The 22,046-nt window shown below is 46.4% G+C and overlaps 8 protein-coding genes across 8 annotated transcripts; 3 read left to right on the top strand and 5 right to left on the bottom strand.

Moving 5' to 3' along the window:
- Window positions 1–29: 29 nt before the first annotated feature.
- Window positions 30–1,160, bottom strand: GGI43DRAFT_430330 (GroES-like protein; the record flags this gene model as incomplete). Its single annotated transcript, XM_083209235.1, has 1 exon — window positions 30–1,160. One exon carries the CDS (start codon window positions 1,158–1,160, stop codon window positions 30–32), a length of 1,131 nt encoding a protein of 376 aa, XP_083057047.1.
- Window positions 1,161–1,525: 365 nt separating this feature from the next.
- On the bottom strand, window positions 1,526–4,603 carry GGI43DRAFT_201678 (glycoside hydrolase superfamily). Its single transcript, XM_083200077.1, has one exon. It carries the CDS (start codon window positions 4,184–4,186, stop codon window positions 1,628–1,630), a length of 2,559 nt encoding a protein of 852 aa, XP_083057046.1. The 5' UTR covers window positions 4,187–4,603; the 3' UTR covers window positions 1,526–1,627.
- Window positions 4,604–4,909: 306 nt separating this feature from the next.
- Window positions 4,910–6,651, bottom strand: GGI43DRAFT_201658 (P-loop containing nucleoside triphosphate hydrolase protein). Its single transcript, XM_083200076.1, has 4 exons — window positions 6,196–6,651; window positions 6,057–6,121; window positions 5,835–5,964; window positions 4,910–5,758 (listed from the first exon to the last, which is right to left on the bottom strand). The coding sequence occupies exons 1-4, from the start codon at window positions 6,259–6,261 to the stop codon at window positions 5,021–5,023; spliced, it is 999 nt and encodes a 332-aa protein (XP_083057045.1). The 5' UTR covers window positions 6,262–6,651; the 3' UTR covers window positions 4,910–5,020.
- A 142-nt stretch (window positions 6,652–6,793) lies between these two features.
- GGI43DRAFT_201739 (uncharacterized protein) lies at window positions 6,794–8,121 on the top strand. Its single transcript, XM_083200078.1, has 3 exons — window positions 6,794–7,339; window positions 7,402–7,812; window positions 7,881–8,121. Exons 1-3 carry the CDS (start codon window positions 7,043–7,045, stop codon window positions 7,959–7,961), a joined length of 789 nt encoding a protein of 262 aa, XP_083057044.1. The 5' UTR covers window positions 6,794–7,042; the 3' UTR covers window positions 7,962–8,121.
- Window positions 8,122–8,280: 159 nt separating this feature from the next.
- On the bottom strand, window positions 8,281–11,746 carry GGI43DRAFT_387124 (uncharacterized protein; the record flags this gene model as incomplete). The annotated part of the gene is made up of 2 exons (XM_083203886.1): window positions 8,281–9,578; window positions 11,272–11,746. The coding sequence occupies 2 exons, from the start codon at window positions 11,744–11,746 to the stop codon at window positions 8,281–8,283; spliced, it is 1,773 nt and encodes a 590-aa protein (XP_083057043.1).
- A 3,455-nt stretch (window positions 11,747–15,201) lies between these two features.
- On the top strand, window positions 15,202–16,021 carry GGI43DRAFT_414456 (uncharacterized protein). The gene has a single exon (XM_083207040.1). It carries the CDS (start codon window positions 15,472–15,474, stop codon window positions 15,676–15,678), a length of 207 nt encoding a protein of 68 aa, XP_083057042.1. The 5' UTR covers window positions 15,202–15,471; the 3' UTR covers window positions 15,679–16,021.
- A 1,491-nt stretch (window positions 16,022–17,512) lies between these two features.
- Window positions 17,513–19,566, top strand: GGI43DRAFT_425185 (NAD-dependent malic enzyme; the record flags this gene model as incomplete). Its single annotated transcript, XM_083208477.1, has 5 exons — window positions 17,513–18,002; window positions 18,055–18,086; window positions 18,161–18,425; window positions 18,492–18,735; window positions 18,801–19,566. 5 exons carry the CDS (start codon window positions 17,513–17,515, stop codon window positions 19,564–19,566), a joined length of 1,797 nt encoding a protein of 598 aa, XP_083057041.1.
- A 269-nt stretch (window positions 19,567–19,835) lies between these two features.
- On the bottom strand, window positions 19,836–21,609 carry GGI43DRAFT_414447 (protein MTC1). The gene is made up of 2 exons (XM_083207039.1): window positions 20,941–21,609; window positions 19,836–20,873 (listed from the first exon to the last, which is right to left on the bottom strand). The coding sequence occupies exons 1-2, from the start codon at window positions 21,494–21,496 to the stop codon at window positions 19,924–19,926; spliced, it is 1,506 nt and encodes a 501-aa protein (XP_083057040.1). The 5' UTR covers window positions 21,497–21,609; the 3' UTR covers window positions 19,836–19,923.
- Between the last annotated feature and the right edge of the window lie 437 nt (window positions 21,610–22,046).

Genomic DNA, 22,046 nt, shown 5'->3' with positions numbered 1-22,046 from the left:
TTATCACTCTACTATAAGTCTCTGATTTTTCAGGGGGCAATGACAACATATTGTCCCGGTCCAGTATTCTCCTTTGCAGCCGTAAAAGCCTGATCCCAATCTTCAAGCCCAAACTTGCCCTCGACACGAGCTCCAATCTTTTGTCCCAGCCCCATGACGCCTGATTCCACCATCTTGATCAGCATTCTGATGTCTTTCCTCTCATACATGAATTTCCCGTGGAGTTTCAGGTCGTTAAACATGATTGCTCCATAGGGGATGGATATATCGCCCGCAATACCACCCATAAGACTGACTCGGCCAGAGTGAGCAAGGGACAAGATGCCGCTCTTGATATGAGTCGAAGCGGCAGCCATTGGCGGCGAAATGTCGAAAAAGACATCAATTGGGCCGTACTTCTTAATGGCTGCGGTATCCTTCTCAACGTCTCCGGTTATCTGGACAGACTTTATCTTGTCGCTCGAGGTCGCAAGCTTCTCCAGCACTTGGCCATTTCTCCCCATCGCAACTACATTGGCTCCCATTGCGAGAGCCAGGCTAACTGCTGCGGTACCATAGGGTCCAGTCGCAGCACCAATGAGAATAGTCTCTCCAACTTTGAGATCGACATCTCTGAATCCTCCAAATGGAACAAGGAGGCGATGGATGTATAGAAGATCGTCAACAGTGTATCCCAAGCCACCGCTGGCAGGATTTCCAAGAAGACGGGCCTCATCCAAGGCATAGCAGTTCTCCAAAGGAACTTTTCCATACTCGCCATATGTCGCATCCCGCCACTCGTCAGTAGCCAGTTTCACAGAGCCACTTGAAAACCCGTTGTGAATACCAATCAGGTAACTAATTGATGTTTCGTCTCTGGCACGAACCATGACATCCACAAGGACCAATTGCCCAGGTGTAAAGACCGTGGAGTCTGGTCCTATGGCAGCAATTCTTCCAATTGCACTTCCACCAGGAGTATACGGCTTTGGATAGGGGTATGGACGAGTACCGTCGAGGATTTCGCGGCCGTATGATAGGACATTGACTGCGAGCACTCGAATGACAACATTTCCTGAAGTTGCTTTTGGAGTTGCAAGATTTTCGACTTTTAATGGAGAGTCGGTTGAATGCAACACAAGAGCGCGATGCGTGGGAGGAAGAGAAGACTCTGAAGCCATTGTTGAGGTGGTGACAATAGGATTTGTAGCCCTTTTATAGCAGACACTTTATAGTTTCTGGATGAAGACAATATTCATAAAAAGAATATCATTTACATTCATTTTGAGAACCTTTTATAGTTTTTCTATCTTCTTTTTTTGACTATGTTTCTATGGTGTTTAATAACCAGCACTTACACCAAATCGCCGGAGTTTGCTAACGCCAGGCCTATATCCGGAAGCGTGCATCAGCGCCTCAAGCTTAATTTTAGTCCGCGGAAACTGCGTGGCGCCCCTAAACACTCGGATATACCAGTTAATCTTAGCAACTGCACACACAGTAAATATAATTACATATCAACACATGAACACAAAAAATATTGACGTAAACATATAACAAAGAGTGATTAATTCACTAGCAAGTTTCATTGGATATTTGTCTATCTATAGATTAAACTACTAAAGGCCAAAGTACAAGGAGAAACAGTCTAGTTGGGGATCCCCAGGTATCTCGTCGTTATCACAGTATCCTTTGTAGCTCCCGTCACCCGGACTGGGACCTCTTCGCCCGGAACAAGATCAATCAGGTTATCGTCAAACTTGACTGCCTCGTCGTCACACTCTAGGGCAACACCCTTGACCGGTACGTCCGAACTTAGTATGACCGAGCTATTGTCTTGAGAGAGCTTTGCACTCAGTTTCTGAGGCTGTTGTAAGTGCACGTGCTTAAGCGGCTGCGGCCAATCAACATATCGGGCAAGCAGCTTGCCATCCTGGTAAATGTATGCCGCAGCAATAGTGCGACCCTCTAATCCAGCATTAGGAGTCTTCACAGGAAGATCAATGATTGCCAACTCAGTGGTCTGGTTACCCAGCAGCTGCTGTGATGACGCGATGGTCTTGCTAAAGACTTCTTCAGCCGTCTCCACATCCCAAGCCTTGACTACGCAGTCGATTTTGATATCGTCGAGCGTGAAGCTAGAAGCCCAAATTTCGAGCTTGGTCTTTACTTCAATGTCAACTCTTGTGTACTTGTCTTTAGGATGGCGATGTTCAGTTCGCTTAATTCCAACGGTATAGGGGTTAAGCTCTCGCTTCACGGTATAGTAGGCGAGTTTTGGTCGCAGATAGTAATCGCAGAGAGCCCAAGATGTCACGGGCCAACAATCATTCAGCTGCCACACAAGAGCTCCACTGCAGTATTCTCGCCCAGGGCCTTTCCATTCGCGGCGCCAGAGTCGGTACGCAGATGACAGGCATTCTCCTTGCATCAGCTGAGTAGAGTAGACATATTGTTCTAATGGGCTCGTCGTGAAGGTGATGTTCTCTGCGAGATAAAGAGCAATTCGGCGCTCATGGCCATCGGCCTTGTTGTGGAAATCCACAATGTCAGACTGTGGGTGACGATCCGGGTCATCTTTACCCTTGGGTAGGTAAGCATCGATAGTTTTAACAGATGGGAAACCCTGCATGCCAAATTCAGAAACAAAGCGTCCGCTGAGCTTGTCGAAATTTTGGTATTTCTCTTGAGTGCCATGCCATACATTCCATTGATGGATATCTCCTACTGTTGGATCGCCCGATGACTTGCCACCCCAGGGACTGCCATAGTGATAGTACGTCTCGGGTACCAGATCCTTGCACACTTGCACAAGTAGGTGCTCGTAAATGTAGCGAGCGGGGAAATCTGTCTTGAGCCAGCTCTGCGGATCTTTATCTTCGGGGTCATATGTGAGCCCCTCACTCTCCTGATACTGGTAATCTTCGTTATTGCCAGCGTAGATGACAATACTGGCATGATGCCTCAGAATCTTGACGTTTTCTCTGGCCTCTCTATCGATGGATTGCAGCATCTCCGGCCAGCATGGGTAGCTTCCACAAGCAAACGGAAAGTCAACCCAGACAAGAATTCCATTTTCGTCACACGCATCGAGCAGATTCTCATCCTCATAAACACCACCTCCCCAGATACGCAGCATGGACTGGTTGCCTTCAACTAGAAGCTTGACCCAGTCCTGGTATTTTTCTTTGGTAATTCGTGGAGTGAAATTGTCTGCGGGGATCCAGTTGCTGCCACCGCAGAAAACAGGGATATTGTTAACCTGGAAAAAGAATGATGTTCCTGGCTGATCCTTAAGTGGCTTCTGAACAAGCTCTACTTTTCTGATGCCTATCCTCTTCGACACAACGTCCACTTCATCACTACCGTCAAATAGTGTAGCAGTAATTGTGTACAGTGGCTGTTTTCCATACCGAAGAGGGTACCATAGCTCTGGGTTGCTGATGTTGAAGGTGGCTACCGCATCTCCTTGTGTAACATCAACAGTCTCGCTTAGGGGAGTCTTGCCCAGGGAGATGTCAAACCGCACCTTGGATGCCTTTCCTTCAGTTGTTGCATGGAGCACAACCTTGGCACTAGCAAGAGACTCATCGACGGTGACATTTGAGTATAAATCAGCGAGACGTGATTCATATATCTCGAGGCTGATGGGCTTCCAGGGGCCGCATGTTAACAGTGTCGGGCCCCAGTCCCAGCCATAATGATACTGGGCTTTTCGAACGCCAAGTCTAGAGGCGTCTCCATTCCAGACACCCCACTTGTGTTGAGGATGTTGCTCCACTCGTTTCCACCCTTTCACATTAACACTGTCAAAGGTGATGACCAGTTGGTTGTCTGTATCATTGAGAAGCGAAGTGACATCCACCCGTTCGGGGATGAACATGTTATCTGTTTCCAGAATCTTGTTATCATTTAGAAGCACTTCAGCAAAGGTATCCAGTCCGTCAAAGGCAAGAATTGCCTTTTCTTGAGCTCCAATCTTGGGAGTCTTGAATGACGTGCGGTACTGCCAAGCCTTTACTTCTCCCACCCATTGCACGTCTAGCTCATTTTTTCCAATGAAGGGATCAGGAATGAGGTTGTGATGCAAGAGGTCAAGATGGATATTGGTGGGAAACTGGGCAACGGGCAGAAATGAAAAGTCCTCGACATCTGTCCTCCTGAACTGCCAACCAACATCAATTGGGATGATCGTTCGGGGCGCCATTGCGGGGAATCAGTTGGGCACCAAGTTTAGGTGATGATATCTGACACCTTATCAAATGCCCCCCAGATGTGAAAGGAGGGGAGAAGAGAGGAAAAGGAGAGCTTAATAAAGAAAAGGAATGAGAGAATGGAAATGCAAACCTCGAAAGTGATCTCAACGTCAATACTTATACTTGCGAATTACACGGTTGAAGACTATTGAAGTTGTATGACGGAAGCTGGGCCTCCGCGCCTTGAAGCGGCAAGGCGGGGTTTTTGGGGCATCAGCAGATGCAGCTGCTGCAGCAGTTCGCATCTTGACGCTGCAGGCAATTAATCGCACATTCAAAGCGCTGTGCCTTTTTTGGATACAATATTGACGCAAAAAACGATTTATCATTGCCGGGTACATGGAATACACGTATTGCCCTTTAGATAGCCTATCCGTGCACTGAGACGATAATGAGGCCAACTCCTCATGGAAGAACCAAGAATAGTATTTTCGGAAAGATAATCGGGAATAAACTAAGGAAATTTTAAAGAGAGAAATAGAAAAAGAAAAAGTGTCTGCCAATTTAAAGGCAGGATTCAAGCTTCTATATCGTTCCCAAACGCCAACATTGCTTGCTGTCATTGATATCTTAAAGCTCCTCTCTGGATTGACAAAACGCAAAAGAGCTGATTATGCATATTATTTTCCACAATTTCCTCCAGAATTTTGTGCGCGCATATGGATATAAACATGGCTAAGCTCTCAAAAAGACAAGAGAGAGTGTGTGTACGTGTAGTATGTGAATGAATGTGTGTGTGAAAAGGAAAAGAAGGGGAAAGGTCGTAGATGGTAGCTGTTTGGCCCTTAACAACATCCTCTGCCCCTCCGGCGACTGCTGAGCGTAAAAACATCTTCCCATTCTCTCAAGTTCCAGTTCTGGCCTCGGCTCTTCCCTCGTCTGCGTCTCCGTGGATCGCTCAAGCTCTCGTCCAAGGTGCCGCCGGTGAGGGAGCTCTTGATGCTGCCCCCATCGCTCGCCGTATTCCACCCGCCATCGCCATATTGAATGCCACTCATGGGATCATCGGGATCGATTTCGCCCAACTCGATCTTCGTCAAAATCATTCTGGCTAATCGATTAAAGACTTCGTCTACGCCTTCGCCGTTCAGCGCACTGACTTCCGTTACGACTGGAATGCCCACTGTACTGGCCCATCGACTCGCTTCGGCAGACGATATCTCACGGCCCTCAGGCGCCTCTGTCGCTCTTTGTTGTGTGCCAGCGCCAATGGAGCCAGCGTGATCTCTATATAAAGAGGAAGCTCCACCGGTAATGCCCGTCGCCGTCGAACCCACGCTGCTGGGAGTTGCTGGAGGCAAACTTGTATCAACAAGGTTCTCTGAAGCCAAGTCCAACTTATTTCCCACCAGCATGACGCTCAGATGGGGGGACGCCAGCGCCCTCGCATCGTTAAGAAACGGTTGAAGCCCTCGGAAAGATATATGCGATGCGATGTCGTATACTAGAATTGCGCCCGCCGCCCCGCGATAATACGATCTCGAAACGGATCGGAAACGCTCGGTTCCCGCCGTATCCCATAACTATTTCAGGCAGAACATTGTCAGCACATTATATCCCCAGTCTTACAAAGACCAAACGAGGGGCTGGCTGAAATACCTGCAGTTTTATCCGCTTTCGTCGCGCCCCGCTCCCAACCTTTATTATTTTTGTTGCAAACTCGACACCGATCGTCTGCGACGACAACATCCTCCATTCATTCTTCACAAATCGATGGAGTAAACATGATCTGTTTGTAAAGAGGGTCTGGTTAATCATCTTTCCATCTCCCACAGCAGCAGATTGGCCATTCCGACGCTCATCCTCTGTATCGTCACTTACTTTCCCGAACCGCTGGGTCCCAGCAGTATGACCTTGGCCAAGTAGTCGTACATGCTCCCGAGCTCCTATTGTATCATCTTCTCAGCACATCTCGTCTCAGAAAATCTCGCCATGGCCGCCCTTGCTTGAGCTATCTCACCTGCTCGGGGCGAGCTGTTCCAGCGCTGGACTCGCTCGCCCCGGACGACCGCCTTGGCCTCATCATGAGTGGGCGCAAAGCTCGTCCGGCGTATTTGAGCTATAAATGGAAGATGGAATTATCGTCGCTGGTCTCCTTGGTGATGCAGCAACCAGATCCCGAGGAAGCCGATCGTCTTTAGAGGTCTGTACAAGATCGAAAAGAAGTTGTTCGTTGCAAAGATTATGGAACGGATTGATGGGTGATGTCGCTCGACATAGGACCCATGCAGGGATGGTGTCACCAGCTTTTAGTGCATGGACCCCCTCTGTCTCGCTGTATCTCTGCGCTATGCAACGCTATCAGTGACGCTCGCAGCCCAATGACTGCATGTGGGGTTATGTAAGCCACTGATTGTTTGCGCTCTCCATTGTCGAGACGGCTTGGGCATGAAGAATGGAGACTTTGAATCCACACGACTCGTCATGTGGACGAGCTGCTGATTGCCCACATGTCGATATTTCGCCAAGCGAGAAGAAAGCGGTCAGGCTAATTCATTATATATCTTGACTCTTTATCATCTTTCGCAATTAAGAGCTCTACATATTTAAAACATTTACTGATAATAGGATGTTACATGTGTGCACTGATCGCCAGAGCTGCGTGTCTGTCTAGCGCTTACAAAATTGAAGGCCAAGTGAAAGCTTGCTGGGAGCTTTTATTAAGCCTCGGCACGGCGGACGTAAATACCGTTGTAGGCTATAGCCCCCAGCATTTATAATTGATGTCTGCCACGTTCTCGCTCTCACCCAAGAAATGTTTCGCTCCTAATTAAAGAAAAAAAAGTAATCCGGCAATCAATCCAAACATGAAGATTCAAGATCGCACATTCATCATCTCGGGCGGCGCGTCGGGCCTAGGCAAAAGCACCGCCCTTGAAATCATCAAATCCGGAGGCTTCGTCGCGATCCTCGACTTATCCGATGAAGAAGCCGGGCGAGCTCTGGAAAAGGAGCTTGGGCCCTCAGCCAAGTTCTTCCATTGCAATGTGATAAAAACCGAGAGCATCGCAAAGGCTGTTCAGGGCACAGTGGATTGGATCAAGGAGACTGGAAAGCCGCTCGGTGGTGTTGTTCCAGCAGCAGGCATTGGCCTCCCAGCAGCCGTAAGGCACCATACTAATGAGTGAACCGACTCGACAATAGTTTCTTGCTAACCAATATCTAGACCCTTGATCGAAACGGCAATGCCTTCAACCTAGATCACGTTGACCTCGTTCTGGGCGTCAATCTCAGAGGTACCATCGATCTCATCCGCCAATCCGTGGTGCATCTCGCCAAGGTCGACCCCGAAGGCCCGGACGGTGAGCGCGGCGTCGTTATCATGGTCAGCAGCTCAAGCGCTTTCGATGGCCAGCACGGCCAAGTCAGCTACGCAGCCAGCAAGGGAGCCGTCGCGTCAATGGCATTGCCCATGTCTCGAGACTTGGCCAAATACGGCATTCGCGTCGTCGCAATTGCTCCCAGCTTGTTTACAACTGCCTTGACGGCTATGATGAGTGACAGGGTGCGAAAAAGTCTCGAGGCTTCGTTCATTTTTCCCAACAGAGCGGGTAACCCACCTGAATTCTCCTTTTTGGTGCGCACTCCTTTCAAAACTTTCGCATATATCTCTATAGACTGTTCAGAGGCTAAGATTACCCACAGGTCAAGCACATTATTGAGAACCCCATGTTTAATGGGGCCGTCATCCGAATAGATGGAGCATCAAGATTGGCCAAATTGTAACTGACAGCATATTTGTACTATTAATCGAATTTACGCGTTTATCAGCACAGTAAACCAGTGAGCATGATGCGGTCATTGCATTCAATCTATCTATAATAATAAAGTATGAGATTAATATTCGGTTCAGGACCAAACAAGCTTCATAGCTTTCAAAGTGTTTCACTATTCTTTGGCTCTATGATCATAACACTCAGTTATATTTAGTCATCTATCAACAACTTGAGAAAAGCTTTAAACAGAATGAACGGCCCTAGACGCTAATATTCCAAACATAGAAAAAGAAGAATGAAGAAGAAGCCATACAAAATATCCCTCCCGCTCACATTTGTCCAAAGAGAAAAGCACTGCATACCAAAGTTGCAAATAACGCAAAGGCGCCATAAAAAGGAGTGAAAGCAGATACCAATACAGCCCGTGAAGATGTTGTCTGTTGTCTATTTTGCTCAATTAACGATGGACTATAGCGGAAGCGAACTCGTCTAATCCGATAGTTTAGATACAGCCGTTTTGATGCCGATCGAGGTCGCTTGGCATTATTCTTATTGCTCTTAGGAAATTGATATAATTTCGGTTCGATATCAGTTATGGATAGTCCCTTGTGCTGTCCTTCGTCGCATTCATAATACGACGCCAATTCGTCGCGATCTTGTTGTCCAACTTGAAGCTGGCTTAGGTCGCTGAAATAATTCATGACTGAGCGATCATTCTTTTCCCCCCAAAGAAAAGAAGTTCGAACTGCAAACTCATGAGAAAGACCCAGAATATGACCGAATTCATGAGCGAGAATGTGAGCTAAGAAGTCGACATTCGAGGGCTCCAGTGCTAATTGATACACGAGTAGTTCGCCCCGCGAGGTCTTCGGAAAGAAAGCCCTAGCAAATACATCAGGCCTGCAATTATCTGGTCCAAAGCAGTACTTTATTGCAAATGTGGCCTTCTCATCACGTCCAACTTTTTGAAAGCGAGTGCCGATATTTTGCCACATTGAAATCGCCTTTGCCGCCTCACGAGCCACCAACGCTGCCAGTTGAGGGCTTTCGAAAGTTTCTGTGCAAACAGTATACCTCAGTACCGAGCCTTTTTTCCAGCGAGTTGCATAGTCTTTCCATCCAATGCGCACCTCTCTCTCTGCATCTTCTTGGGTAACACACACATTGTAGCTATGGGTTATACCTTCTGGGATGCAGAAAGCAGCAGATTCTTGGGAAGAGAACCTAGCTGAAGGGTCGTCTCTGAAGTCGGGCCCCAACGCTAGATTTTCAGTTAGGCCAACATCGTTTTGCTCTGGCCTAACCCCACATCGAGAACACTTTATCTGAGAAATCGAAGAAGTGTGGGCAGAAGCAGATGCGAGAGCTTCCGGATATTCATCATGGTCCTTGCCATTGGTGCTTTCTTCTTCAAATTTAAAATTCGATGTACTCGTCGCGTTGGATAAAGTTTCACTAAAATTAAGGGTTGGACTCCTAACATCGCCATTATCATCCGAAGACAAGTCGTTATTTTCGCAGGAGGTTGATAGCGGATAGCCATTGCTACTTACAGCTCCACGAATACCACCGTTAGTAGCGTAAGCATCCAAACAAGACCATGGAACTGAGTCATCTTGAGGAGTAGCTGATATAAAAATCGTAGTTAGTATGCAGTGCCATCAATGTATACTGTTATAATGATATAGATAACAACGATGATGACATACTACATAGTACTGCTCTTGCCATTGAAGATATTAGAGAAGTTCTCATCGCCTTCCACAATTGCTCCACTTGCTTTTCTTTTTACGACTTGTAGGAAGGACCTGATAAAACATTTCTCGGTCTTATATATGCGAGAAAGACACATTTGGTCAGCTTCATGGCCCTGTGCTGCGCTGAGAAGCTGGATCTGTTTTGGGGGCGAGCGGCAGGAGGAGCAGCTCGGGTACCTATGGAGCAGTAACACTTCCATGCTTGTACGGGGTACATGTACATTAGGAGCAACGAGCACATGGACTAGAGGACAAGTACCGCGCACGCCACCAGAGGGATATCAGTACCTACAGGGAGACTCTCACGGCTGCAGCAATAGTATAGAGTACAAGCCATATCTCCATAATTTCAGATGCTGCGCCCTTGTCCACTTCTCCGGCGCTCGGCGTGGGGTTGAGGCACCTCCACAAACAGTGCAGCTCACCAATCATAATTTAAAGTGAGATATTAGGCACCTAGCGACTCATCAAATAGAGGCCGCGGGCTGATTATCTTTCCTCTTAAAACCAGTCACCCTAAAAAGCCCATCACGCTGGAGCCTGCAGACTGATTACTTTTCATCTACCCTGAAGAGATTACCTATGTAGCTATCCCCCGTGCAAGCTGTCATACCGCCCATCTAATGTAGCAACGCAATAGCGAATCGCAGTATCAGTTGCATCCTTACATGTATTTATGTTCGTATTATACCTATTCGGCTACCTGGTACTTGCCAGCGGGAGTAAATTCTAATACCATTGCTACCACTAGCTAAGACTTCATATACCATTTTCTACACTGCACATGTATTTTCAATAGGAGCGCATGAACGTGACTCAGTCATATAGGACATGGCTGCATTCCGGGGTTTTTTAAGTCTAAGCACGATCCATATTTATACCACTGAATATCCTCTGATCTACTAATCTACTCCATATAGGTTAGTATAGATAGATGTATGTACATACATACTTCCCAAGGGTCTAACTTAGATTCTAGGCACTAGTTGGCGGATAGGCCAGGTCGGTAGCGGGCAGTCATGTCACGCAATGATTAATAGCAAGAGACGGGCCACTCTATTCCAACCTGGTCGTACGGTAAATTTCTTGATTGTGTTCACGCTTGGCTAGAAGCTATATAAATGAGTGTAGAGAAGTGAAATTAAGTGTCTAGCTGAAGCTCCTGGATCGTAACGGATTAATGGCGATATGCATTGACCCAAAAATGGATCTGCTCGGATCGACAGCGATTTCCATCATGCTAATTCTAATTGCCGGTTCGTATATATACCTTATATATTTTTTTCCCTGGGTTTCCCTTGCCCTCCAGACCTGTCATCATGACTTAAGAGCTGAGTCGTCACATAGACTCGCTGTATCATTTTGAATAATTTTTTTAAAGGAAAAAAAAAAAAAAGTTTGTCCCAGTACATGTACTATTGATGAGCTGCTCCTCTCGTACTGTTGGTCATGCAGCGTCGTGCGGTAAACAATGCTTGTTGAAAAGGTTATGGGTAGGACAGATCGATTAATTCGTACACCCAAGTCTTAGCAACAGTGCATAGGGCAGAGATTTCCTCTTACCACTATCTTCGCGAAAACGGTATAACTGGGGCGTGATATCAACTATCGGCAGTTCCTGGTAATGTGTTTCGCCATACGCGTACAATGCCGCCAAATCCTTGCGATCTTCATCGCTGACATGGAATTCACTCGCATGATTAAAATAATTCATAATAGAGAGATTGTTCTTCCTTCCAAAGCGAACAGAAGGGAACTTCTCCTCTCTCTCGATGGCAAACTCATGCCGTAGGTCCATGATGTGGCCTAGCTCGTGAGCTAAAATGTTGTGCAGATAGCTGGCGTTATCCAACGCACTTTGATATATGAACAACGTGCTACCCAAATTATCCCCGGGGAAAAAAGATTCGGCGAAGATATTGGGATTGTTGTCGTCGGGTATTTTCTTAAACTTAATTTGAAAAGCAGCTGGGTCGGCACGGCTGACCAGCTTAAAGGTCACCTCCGTTTTCCCCCACATAAATTTTGCTCTCTCCATTGCAGCGGCCACCGAGATTGCCCCATCGGGAGTTTCGAAACTATCTGTACAAATGTTGTACAAGAGCTCCGAACCATTGCGCCAACGTGGTATTTGATGATGTAGTCCAATGCATAATGCAACACAGCTTCGCATCTGGGTTATGCGTTTAGATCTAGTTTGCACTTTATTACGAGAGTCCAAGTCTCGAAAAAGGCTGCTAAATGCTTGGGCAGAGGAGCCAGCAAATGCCTTATTGCCGGTCCCGATTTTCAAGGAACGACTTTCAGCTTCATGGTCATCCTTCATCTTTAGCGTATTCATGCTCAATGGTAATTCGCTGAATTGAAGCCGTAGTAATTCCAGACTTGTCTTTCGCTGGTCTGGCTGCTGATATCTAGAGAGCTCTTTTGGAAGAACCACGTACCTTCTTATAGAAAAATCAATCGGCCTAAAATAAAGACATGAAAGAATCCGTCCGACTGCGGGTCGTCTGTTACCTGAGGGCTGTTCCGTCCGCAGATGCTCTTGGCATATTGCTATGTCCCGTCAGCTCGAGCCATTGTCAACAGAGGGATGAGTTGATCGCTAGCCCATTTTCATTCTTGACAGGGGGGCTGGAATCAGCTGCTAGTGCCAAATTCTTGGACTTCTAATTTGATATCAATTAGCATCACAGTGTCGACAGCAACCCAACTTCAAATTCTGTCGCTTTATTCTCAGCAGCGAGGGCTAGAATTCATGACATGGGGGTGAAAATCGCCCGCCAGCGCATTTTCATTCTCGACAGGGGGGTTGGAGTTGACCGCTAGCTTAATCTGCATATAATCGATTCACCTATCATCTTTTTATTTTTTTACAGGGTATTAAAGTCGACCGTCCTCTCATTTTCATTCTCAACAGGGGGGGGGTGAAGTCGACCGCTAGCTTAATCTGCATATAATCGGTTCACCTATCATCTTCTTATTTTTTTACAGGGAGTCGACCGCTAGCGCAAACTGCATATAATCGATTCACCTATCATCTTCTTGTTTTTCTTTACAGGGGGTTGGAGTCGACCGCTAGCGCCGACAGAGTCCAGAATCAACTGCAGGTGAGGTTTCAACGTTGGATCGCTGACGCCAAATTTGGTCCAGTGTGCTATACTCCGTGGCTTCAACGCGGACGTGTACTTTTGCCCTAATTATAGGTACGTACAACGGAGCAGGTACCTAAGCAGCTTGGGAGAGCACCATTCAAATCATATACTTTAGAAGATTGTATATTGACTCTAAAGTGCGGCATCTCAAGCAGATGATACTCCGTACTGGGGATGGAGGTCAACTTTTACATATAAGAGCATTTGTCACGGCAGAGTAATTTAAGAGCGTACATGCTTCATGACAGACCAAATGCCTAAGGTACCTAGCTGTACTTAGGTACTTGCATGAGAGGCCTCATACTTGTACTCCTTGCCCGCAAGTTGCCCTTGCTCTTGCTGCATAGTATCAGTGGAGCCTACATCGTATCCTCCAAGAGTCTCCCATAAAGTAATTCTAAATAGGACAAGTATACATTTAATTCAGCTAATGAATCTCTTTAAGGGGTTTGGTCAATTATCTCTCATGTCAGGGGTTCCACTTCTGTTACCCTCTCCTTACAACCGCGCTGCGTCCTATACCTTGATTTTGAGACCGCTGGGTTTTATTGGAGTTGTTTCACATGGTAGTAGTTCGTGCAAAATTGGACAAAGTGCCTGAAAAAGAAAGTACCACAAAGACAAGAAGGGAATAAGGAGTGTATATTCTCTTTTATGCTAAATTTACGGCATAAATTATTTGGGAAGTGCAACTAGATACATGTATACCCTGCACAATATTACCTACAGCTGTACCTTTATAATAATGGCCTTAAAAATACAACAGGCAAAGATAGGTAGCTCGCATCGTGAGTTTTGTAGCCATAGCGGCAACTATACATGGATTCACCTGCTCATGTGGACCCTGGTTCCTTCTGCTGGCTCCCTAAGAGTTACCAGACGCTTTAAAGTATAGGAAGACGTAATTACATGCACAAAAGATATGTGCCGGCCATTGAAGCTTTTATAGCTACCTACCTAGTATGCTGCCTCCGTCGATGAAAAGATTCGCTGAGATTCGCTGTAATGGTAGTGTAAGGCTGCCACTTCTGTATTTTCTACGCCTTGATATATGATGATTGCGCGTCCATAAGTTAGTGTTGTCGAAGCTTACCATCGTCCCTCATATATAGGTGGGTGCTACAACTAAACCTACGACTCCAATCCTGAGCAAGACGCATGTACCTATGTTACTGATGCAGCATTTGAGTGGCACAGGAAGCATTTGAAGATTATTCCCTATAAATTTGAGTCCTCCTATTTGGACCGTAAAGAATTCCTATTTGAACCTAATAATAAAATTTAATATATAAAATATATAATATTATTTTTTTTAATATTTTTAAAGTTAAAATTAGTTATAATATTTAAATTTTAAGATATATTTTTAGAAATAAGATTTTCTTTAAAAATTTTAAGAATCTCTATATAAAAATTTAAATATAAATTTTTATTTATATAAATTATATAAAAAGCGTTAATACACTTATTTTGAATATTAAATACTTATAAAAATTTATAAGTAAAATCTTTATAAGTTTTTAAGCTTAATATTTAATAAAAATAAAAATAAAAATAAAAAAGATATTTTATTAAATTATATATAAATAAGCTTATATTTAATTTTTTACATATTTTATTTAATTTATTTAGTTATATTATAACTATAATAAAGTCTTCGTGGTTTTGGAAAATCCGAGTGCACGGGCCACTACGGTTCAAATAGGAATCTTACACGGCCCAAATAGGAGGACTCATAAATTTTAGGTGACTTCATTACAAAAGACATTATCACAAAGAATTTACACTAAGATATTGGGTGCCTTTGCTTATTCTATATCATACTCCATGTAGCTTATACCATACGTACCTATCTATCTATTCAACAGAACAAGCCCAGTGTCGTGTTTCTCGCTAGCCCGTACAATGCCTCTCAGAACCATCGAAATTTCCGATTCTACTTGGAGATCTAGTGTCCTCTTCATTGCCGCTTCCCGTTATTATTACATGAACACGCCTAATAATTGCCCTACCTCAGTTGTCGCTATCGGCACTGCTAATGCTAATAAAGTTGTCGCTGGCTGCACTTACTCCAACTGGTGCGGGGCCATCTGTATTCATCTTACTTCTGGTTGAAGCATAGAGTCTTTTTGAAATGATACCAGCAGAGACACTGGATTCACCAGATAGCAGCTTCTCATGCTGTTGGTGCCGCTCTACGCGCTATCCCAGAAGGTATGGACGCGTACCAAACAACTTATAGCCCAACACGACTCCTAGCAAGTTAATGAGTGAATTATTCCAGGTACATGGCAACAGTCAACAAGAGAGTAAGTACGCCGGTGGCGTATGATTGCGAGAGCTGAGTTACAGACAAAGAAAGACAAACGTATTTTATGTGGGGGCAGGATTGTCGCTATGCCGTGTCAGCAGCTTCAAGCGGGGTTCATGGTCCAGCCAAAATTTAGGCCAGCAAATCGATAAGACCCGCTATCAAAACAGGTTCCAAGAATTTTCATCCACGATCCAAATTGCTCCTTTCCCAACCGGAGTTTCTGGTATCGCATCGCCTCGACGGTGCGACACACGAGTTTTCTACAGCGCGGCATGCACTGCATCTTTCGCCGACATGAGGCCTAAAGCTCTATCAAGGTTGAAAATCGCTCGAATCGACGCGACGGTAGGGATTTTTCTTTTCTTTGCTTTTTTTGTGATCCGCAGCACATCCATGTCAGCCACTCGAATTTTTCCCACGAGTATTTCTTTCAGGCACACCGCGTCTTGCAGTTGTGCCTGGAAGGGCTGGCGTATCGATTGTAGGCGAGTTTATCTCTGATAATTCTTGCCTTCAGCGTTGCTGCAAGACGAACGGGCCATCATAGTCCATGCCGAATGAATTTTTTTCCGTCGACGGCGTGGCTCCCAGAGCACCTACATTTTTCCAATAGAGAGAACAGCAAAGTGTCGCATGAGAGAAGATGAAGTGCGGAAAATTTTATCTTGTATTTTTTCGTGAGTTACAAAATTCCTCCGCGCTCAATGGCCGTAGTCGTCCTTGGTGTCATTGCCATAGACTTTCCTACTCGGTACGGTGCTTCTCTATAGAAATCAGCTAGTCAAAAAAATAACCAAGAAAAATACAATATTGACTTACCGTTCCTGGAGCGTTACTTGTCACAGTCTCTCTTTATATGGCCAGTTCTTTGCAGTTGTGACAAACGTATGTGGAATAGTTCATGGCTTGGCCAGGCATTACATGCTGGTGCCTCATTACCTATTGTTACGTGCTTCGGTAGTAGTGAGTTAGCGAGGTGGTGACCTCGCGAGGAGGAGCTTCTCGGAAGGGTATGTCGCGACATCTCAGTTCTAAATTGTCAATAACATGAAAAATAAAATTGGATGGAGACTTACCCAATCCTCTTCTTCGTCATTGTCGTCTTAGCGCACCATCTTCACAAAGGGCGTGCTGTCGTCGTTTTGTCGCCTGTGTTTCGCCATCGTCTCGATTGTCGTGATATTTCTTTGAAGAATTAAGTTGTCGTATTTCCGAGGTCGATAAAGTTGAGAAGAAAAGGAAACGTTCTTTTTCGCTTTACACAATTAATTCGTCTCTCGTATCACTGACCTATAATATACATTGCACCTTCCTCAAAACCGTCCTCTTACAACAGCTCCTCTCACACCAGAGCATTTTATCAGTCAATCGAAAAATCAACAAGCAGGCAAAGAAAGCCAAATAACATTAGAAAAATTATGGAAGCTTTTTCTACTGCTTCTACTGCTTCTACTGCTTCTACTGCTTCTACTGCTTCAAAATCCTAGCTCTTGTATGTGTCCAGCATAGCCAAATACTATCTCTACATTCACTCATAAAAAAATTCGCAAAATGCCAAGTCTGGGATGAGAGGTGTCTTGGAAAGGAATAGCTTTTATTTATGATGGGCCAATATACTGATCATTTCAGCATAGTCAAAGACGTCTGCAAAAAAGGACCGTAAAATATCTACGCACATACAATCGGACAATAAGGGCACTAATCTCCAGATCTTAGCGTTGTTGGTTTGTGCGCATGATGAGTTTTTGTGTGCCGATAATTTCTTTGGTCCTAGTTTTTTTACAGCCACCAGCCTATTACTTTGTTTCCATAGTGACTTAACATAACGTGTCTACGATAGAAACTAAAAAAGAAAATAATATAAACCACTCATACTGTCTGCATCAGCTGCCGTCTCACTCTTTCACTCCTTCTGTCTTTTTCCCTTTGATGAATGAAGCTATACTGCATCCAACATAGCAGCGTTTATACTAACTGGGCACAAAGTATGGAGACGATCAGAATATGCCGCTTTTCCCTGCATGCACGACGAATAATCGTCAGCTACGTCACTTGCCGCTCTATCCTCCCCATAGGTGCTTTATCGCCCAATCCCTCAGGTTGGCCAAAACTTGGAAGTACACGCATGTACCTCAGCGCCAGCGCTGTTTACATCACGACCTCCTCATTTCCTACTACTTATTTATTACCTACAGCCTTATCCTTAGAAAGCGTGCCTAGAATATTTCCTAAAATTATTATTTCGCCCTGCCTTATTTCATATCATTTATTACTCTTTGAATAGAAATTAGGATTCCTGCCTAGTTGTACAAGCTGCTCTTCGTCTTTGTCCACCATGGCTTCCACCAAGTCGCCCAAGTTTGGAAACCTCCCGCTTAGCACAGTTGGCCCTGTTGACTGTGCTCTTACTGGAACAGCAATTTTGAATAGCCCGACGTTCAACAAAGGATCTGCCTTTACGCAGACGGAGCGTCGGGATTTCAACTTGACTGGGCTACTTCCCGCGAATGAGCAATCTTTGGACCGTCAAGTTGAGCGTGCATACCAGCAATATTTAACCAGAAGCGATGATCTTGCCAAGAATACGTTTTTAACCTCGCTCAAGGACCAGAATGAAGTGTTGTATTTCAAGTTGTTGCTCACTCACCTCAAAGAAATGTTCAGCGTAGTATACACTCCGACCGAGGGCGATGCCATTCAAAACTACTCGAGGCTTTTTCGTCGCCCTGAGGGCTGTTTCTTGGACATTAATCATCCTGAAAACGTGCAGCGTGATCTTGCCCTCTGGGGAACTCCAGATGATGTCGACTATATCTGTGTGACTGGTATATTGTCTATTTCTAACATTTTTTGCCAAGTACTGACTCTTTTTCCAAGACGGCGAGGAGATTCTTGGAATTGGTGATCAGGTAGATTTGCCTTTCTCTATTTACTATCAGAGTGAAACTATACTGATTGATTTCCTCTGCATTCTGTCATCTAGGGCGTGGGTGGCATTCTCATATCAGGAGCAAAGCTGACTCTTGCGTCCCTCTGCGCCGGCGTTCATCCCAGTCGGACCCTTCCTGTCGTCATAGACTGCGGCACTGACAATGAAGATCTGCTTAAAGATGAGCTCTATCTTGGTCTTTGCCACCGTCGAGTAAGAGGAAAGCAGTATGATGATTTTATCCAGACCTTTGTCGACGCAGCTCGGAAGCTATTTCCTCGAGCTTACATTCATTTCGAGGATTTTGGCTTAAGAAACGGTAAGCATCAAGTTATCCACAGCCATCACATATGCTTTGTCGGGAACTAAGTTTTTGAAATTGCAGCTAGACGTCTGTTGGAGCTATACCGCCCTACGATGGCTTGCTTCAACGATGATGTTCAGGGAACCGGCTGTGTGACCCTTGCGGCGATCATGGCTGCATTGCATACCAGTGGACAGAAACTCAGTGACATTCGCATGGTCGTTTTTGGCGCTGGGAGTGCTGGAGTCGGCATTGCAGACCAAGTCAGAGATGCTATTGCCACGGAGATGAATATTACTCATGAGAAAGCTTCACAGCAGATCTGGTAAGCCTGATTCTATGCACCACGAGGTATATGTTGCAAAGAGTTCATTCTAACGGTCTCATCAGGCTGATTGACAAGCCCGGCCTGTTGACATCCAAGCTCCAAGTATCAGACGCTCAGAAAGTTTACGTCAAAGATGCATCAGAGTGGAATGACGATGGCAACGGCCTCCTTTCAGTGGTGAAGCAAGTCAAGCCCAATATTCTCATCGGAACATCCACCGTTCCTGGGGCCTTCACCGAAGAAATTGTCAAAGCAATGCACGAAAACTCACCTCGACCAATTATTTTCCCTCTATCTAACCCAACTCGACTTCACGAAGCAAAGCCAGCCGACCTGCTCAAATGGACAAACGGCAAGGCACTGGTCGCAACAGGATCTCCCTTTGATCCCGTCACTGGTCCTTGGGGCGAAGACGGAAAAGACATCACGATTGAAATTGCCGAGTGCAACAACTCTGTTGTCTTCCCTGGCATTGGGCTCGGCTGCATTCTCAGTCGCTCTAAGCTTCTCACCGATCGCATGCTCGTCGCGGCTGTGGAAGGCGTCGCATCGCTGAGCCCTGTTCTAAAGGACCCAACCGCACCTCTCTTACCAGACGTGGAAGAGGTGAGGACCGTCAGTGTTCAGGTAGCAAAGAGCGTGATTCAGGCAGCTATAGAAGAAGGCATGGCGACTGAAAAGGATATTCCATCGAATGACCATGATCTTGAGGAGTGGATCAAGGAGCAGATGTGGAATCCAGAGTATCGCCCGCTGAGGCTCGTCAAGATGGAGGGCGCGACGAGAGCGGCCAAGGGAGAGCTTGGAAAAGCCATGCCGGGACTGTAGCACAGGATGATGAAGAGCAAAGGCAAAAGGGCATGGTAAAGATATGGGTGCATTCGTCAAGTAAGCAGGCTATAGAGTACCAAGAGAATAGAATAAATGTGATTTGTAAGATGCATTCTCAAGTATTAATGGACGACTAAATATACGTTTCGCTATTCTGTCTGTTTAATGCTGTGGTTACCTGGAACCTTGCAACATGCTAAAGAGTGTCTGAGTAACAACGATATATCAAATAGCTAAAGGAACACAGTGAAAACAATAAGACCTACCTTGGTGCATTCTCCTCACAGGTACAAAAACGATGGGTAATTTCATGGTATTGTCCAAACATTATCAGTGGCCTTAGCCATAGTATCATTACTCTGTGTCTTCGTCAGACTCCTCCTCCTCTTCGTCATCGTCGTCCTCATCCTCTTTCTCTGCCTGCGTCCTGGAGTGGCTAACTCCAACTTGCATACGTCTAGCGACATACCATTGGGCTACAATGCCAACAGAAAGCGAGAGAGAGTCCTTCACCCAGCCCGCCACCCACTCTCTGGGGTCAAGCTCGCCAGTTTCAACAATGGCCCGGATGTCCTCATGGACACGGTTATGCAGAGATTCTTCGTCTCCAGACTCGGGGGTCATAGGACGAGGGGCCTCAAGCCAACGGGCCCATTTGGCGGGGAAGGGTTGGCTGATGGTGGCATATTCGATTTCATGGACCGGGTCGACAATGAAAATGGCAAACCGGAACTCTTCCTCACTCTCTTCTTCCGAGTTATCAGACTCCTTCTTCTCCTTTTCGGCGGCGGAAGTTCGGCCAAAAAGGGTCTTGTCCTGGTCAGTGACAATGGCTTGGACAGACAAGAACAAATCCGAGGTGCGGATGGCACCGGGCTCGCCGTCGCCCGATCTTGCTTCCGCCCTCACGGCTTCGATACCTCCCCGGGTGGCAAAGTATTCAGTCGCAAACGACTCTGCATTGACGCGGCAAAGCTTCGTGCCCTCGACAAGGCCTTTCACGACGCCCAGCTCTCGGGGCTGATCAACTTGTCTCCACCAAGGGCCGTCATCCCAGCCGGCAGAGCTGTCGCGAGACCGCGGGTGGCTGCTTTCATGACCCCTCTGGACAACATGGAGCTCACCGCCTTCCACCTGCTGCATAACATCGGAGAAGACTTCGTAAATGAGGGGATCGAGAGACGGGTATCCAACTAGGTCGTGGGTAATATGGATAAGGAGGCGCTCGTGGGAGCCAATAGGAGGAGCGATGGTGTTGATAATGTTGGATAGGGTTGGCAGTGCACGGTTGCGAATCTCGTCGCCTGCAGACAAGAGTTTAGTTGGATGCCTTTTGCGCCATGTTCTGCGTAGATGAAGCTCGAGACTTACCATAGCTCTTTAACACATTCACATCAATGCCGCTTCCTAGGCCTTTTACCTGCTCTGCCCACTTCTTTGCCTCTTCGTTCTGCTGAATCTGGCTGTACGCAGCCTCAGCCTGCTTCATGACCCCGGTCGCAGTCGAGAGGATTCCACCCCACCATCCTCCTCCGGATTGTTGAGGCTGCGCCTGTTCCACAGGTCCCCTCCTCTCCGACTCATGGAGCTCGGAGCTCGTAGCACTGGGGGTAAAGGTGGCCCTGAGGCTCCTGGAGCTGTCGGTGGACTTGCGCGCAGCAGAGGCCTTGTCGTCTCCAATAGGAGGGGTTGCTGTCGAGCGTCGTGCGATAGTCTCCTTAAGACGAGGTGTGTGTGGGCGAGACGCAGGCTGGGGGGCAAGCTCCGATTCTAGGTCGGCGAGGATATCGTCATTGCCAATTGCTTTGGCGGCAGCCGAGGTGGGCTTCTTGGACGGCTTCTTGGCCTTGGAGTCGTGGCCAATGCCTGAGAAGAGCTCGTCGAGGTTGTCGTCGGCGGGCGCTGCCTTGGATTTCTTGGAGGCCATGGCGTAGTACGTGGGATTGTTTGTCTATTCGGACCAGATGGATTCTATGGCCCCGTATGCAGCTGGACAAGTTGGTTCATGCACCCGATGCCAGATTGAAATGTTTGGTGACTGCGCAGTGTTTAGTTTGCTTGGTAGCTAGAGGTACCTGTAGGATTAAGGTCGGTACAGCACGGGGTAGCGTCGTAACTGTACCTAGGTATGCAGCGGTGGGGTAACAGTTGCAGGCTGGTCGATAGCAAGTACAACAAGAGATCTTGAAACAGTCAGCAAAATAAGCTCGCTAGCTAGTACTTATATGTACTGCAAGCTAGTTGAACTTAAGCTTACCTTTTGTTAACAGAGAGTGGAATAGATGCACAATAACGTTTTACAGCAAGCTCCAGCTCCTGGCAGAAACGGACTGTAGCGGGAAGAGAAGGACGAGAAACAAAACAAGGCGCTACGGATGGAATGATAAAAGCGGCGCGGATCTACGTTGGCGAGCATTCGTGCAAAGTCACAGCAGATTCAGCGGGTCTTGCAGCGGGCTAGCGCGCCAGATTCAAGG

The sequence above is a fragment of the Trichoderma evansii genome, assembly GCF_050947405.1.
Source record: "Trichoderma evansii strain SZMC 28006 chromosome Unknown GGI43scaffold_23, whole genome shotgun sequence".
In the NCBI taxonomy this organism is placed as follows: Eukaryota; Fungi; Ascomycota; class Sordariomycetes; order Hypocreales; family Hypocreaceae; genus Trichoderma; species Trichoderma evansii.
Note: the sequence above shows the minus strand (reverse complement) of the source record. Positions and strands in the feature narration are given on the sequence as shown.

Excerpts from the sequence above, each read along its gene's own strand:
- GGI43DRAFT_201678 (XM_083200077.1), bottom strand. The coding sequence starts at position 4,186 with ATGGCGCCCCGAACGATCATCCCAATTGATGTTGGTTGGCAGTTCAGG.
- GGI43DRAFT_201658 (XM_083200076.1), bottom strand. The coding sequence starts at position 6,261 with ATGATGAGGCCAAGGCGGTCGTCCGGGGCGAGCGAGTCCAGCGCTGGA. Across the intron at positions 6,122-6,195 it reads GAACAGCTCGCCCCGAGCAG|GAGCTCGGGAGCATGTACGA; the intron begins GTGAGATAGCTC and ends ATGATACAATAG. Across the intron at positions 5,965-6,056 it reads GGACCCAGCGGTTCGGGAAA|ATCATGTTTACTCCATCGAT; the intron begins GTAAGTGACGAT and ends CTTTACAAACAG.
- GGI43DRAFT_201739 (XM_083200078.1), top strand. The coding sequence starts at position 7,043 with ATGAAGATTCAAGATCGCACATTCATCATCTCGGGCGGCGCGTCGGGC. Across the intron at positions 7,340-7,401 it reads GCATTGGCCTCCCAGCAGCC|ACCCTTGATCGAAACGGCAA; the intron begins GTAAGGCACCAT and ends ACCAATATCTAG. Across the intron at positions 7,813-7,880 it reads CACCTGAATTCTCCTTTTTG|GTCAAGCACATTATTGAGAA; the intron begins GTGCGCACTCCT and ends GATTACCCACAG.
- GGI43DRAFT_414456 (XM_083207040.1), top strand. The coding sequence starts at position 15,472 with ATGAGGCCTAAAGCTCTATCAAGGTTGAAAATCGCTCGAATCGACGCG.
- GGI43DRAFT_414447 (XM_083207039.1), bottom strand. The coding sequence starts at position 21,496 with ATGGCCTCCAAGAAATCCAAGGCAGCGCCCGCCGACGACAACCTCGAC. Across the intron at positions 20,874-20,940 it reads GAATGTGTTAAAGAGCTATG|GCGACGAGATTCGCAACCGT; the intron begins GTAAGTCTCGAG and ends TCTTGTCTGCAG.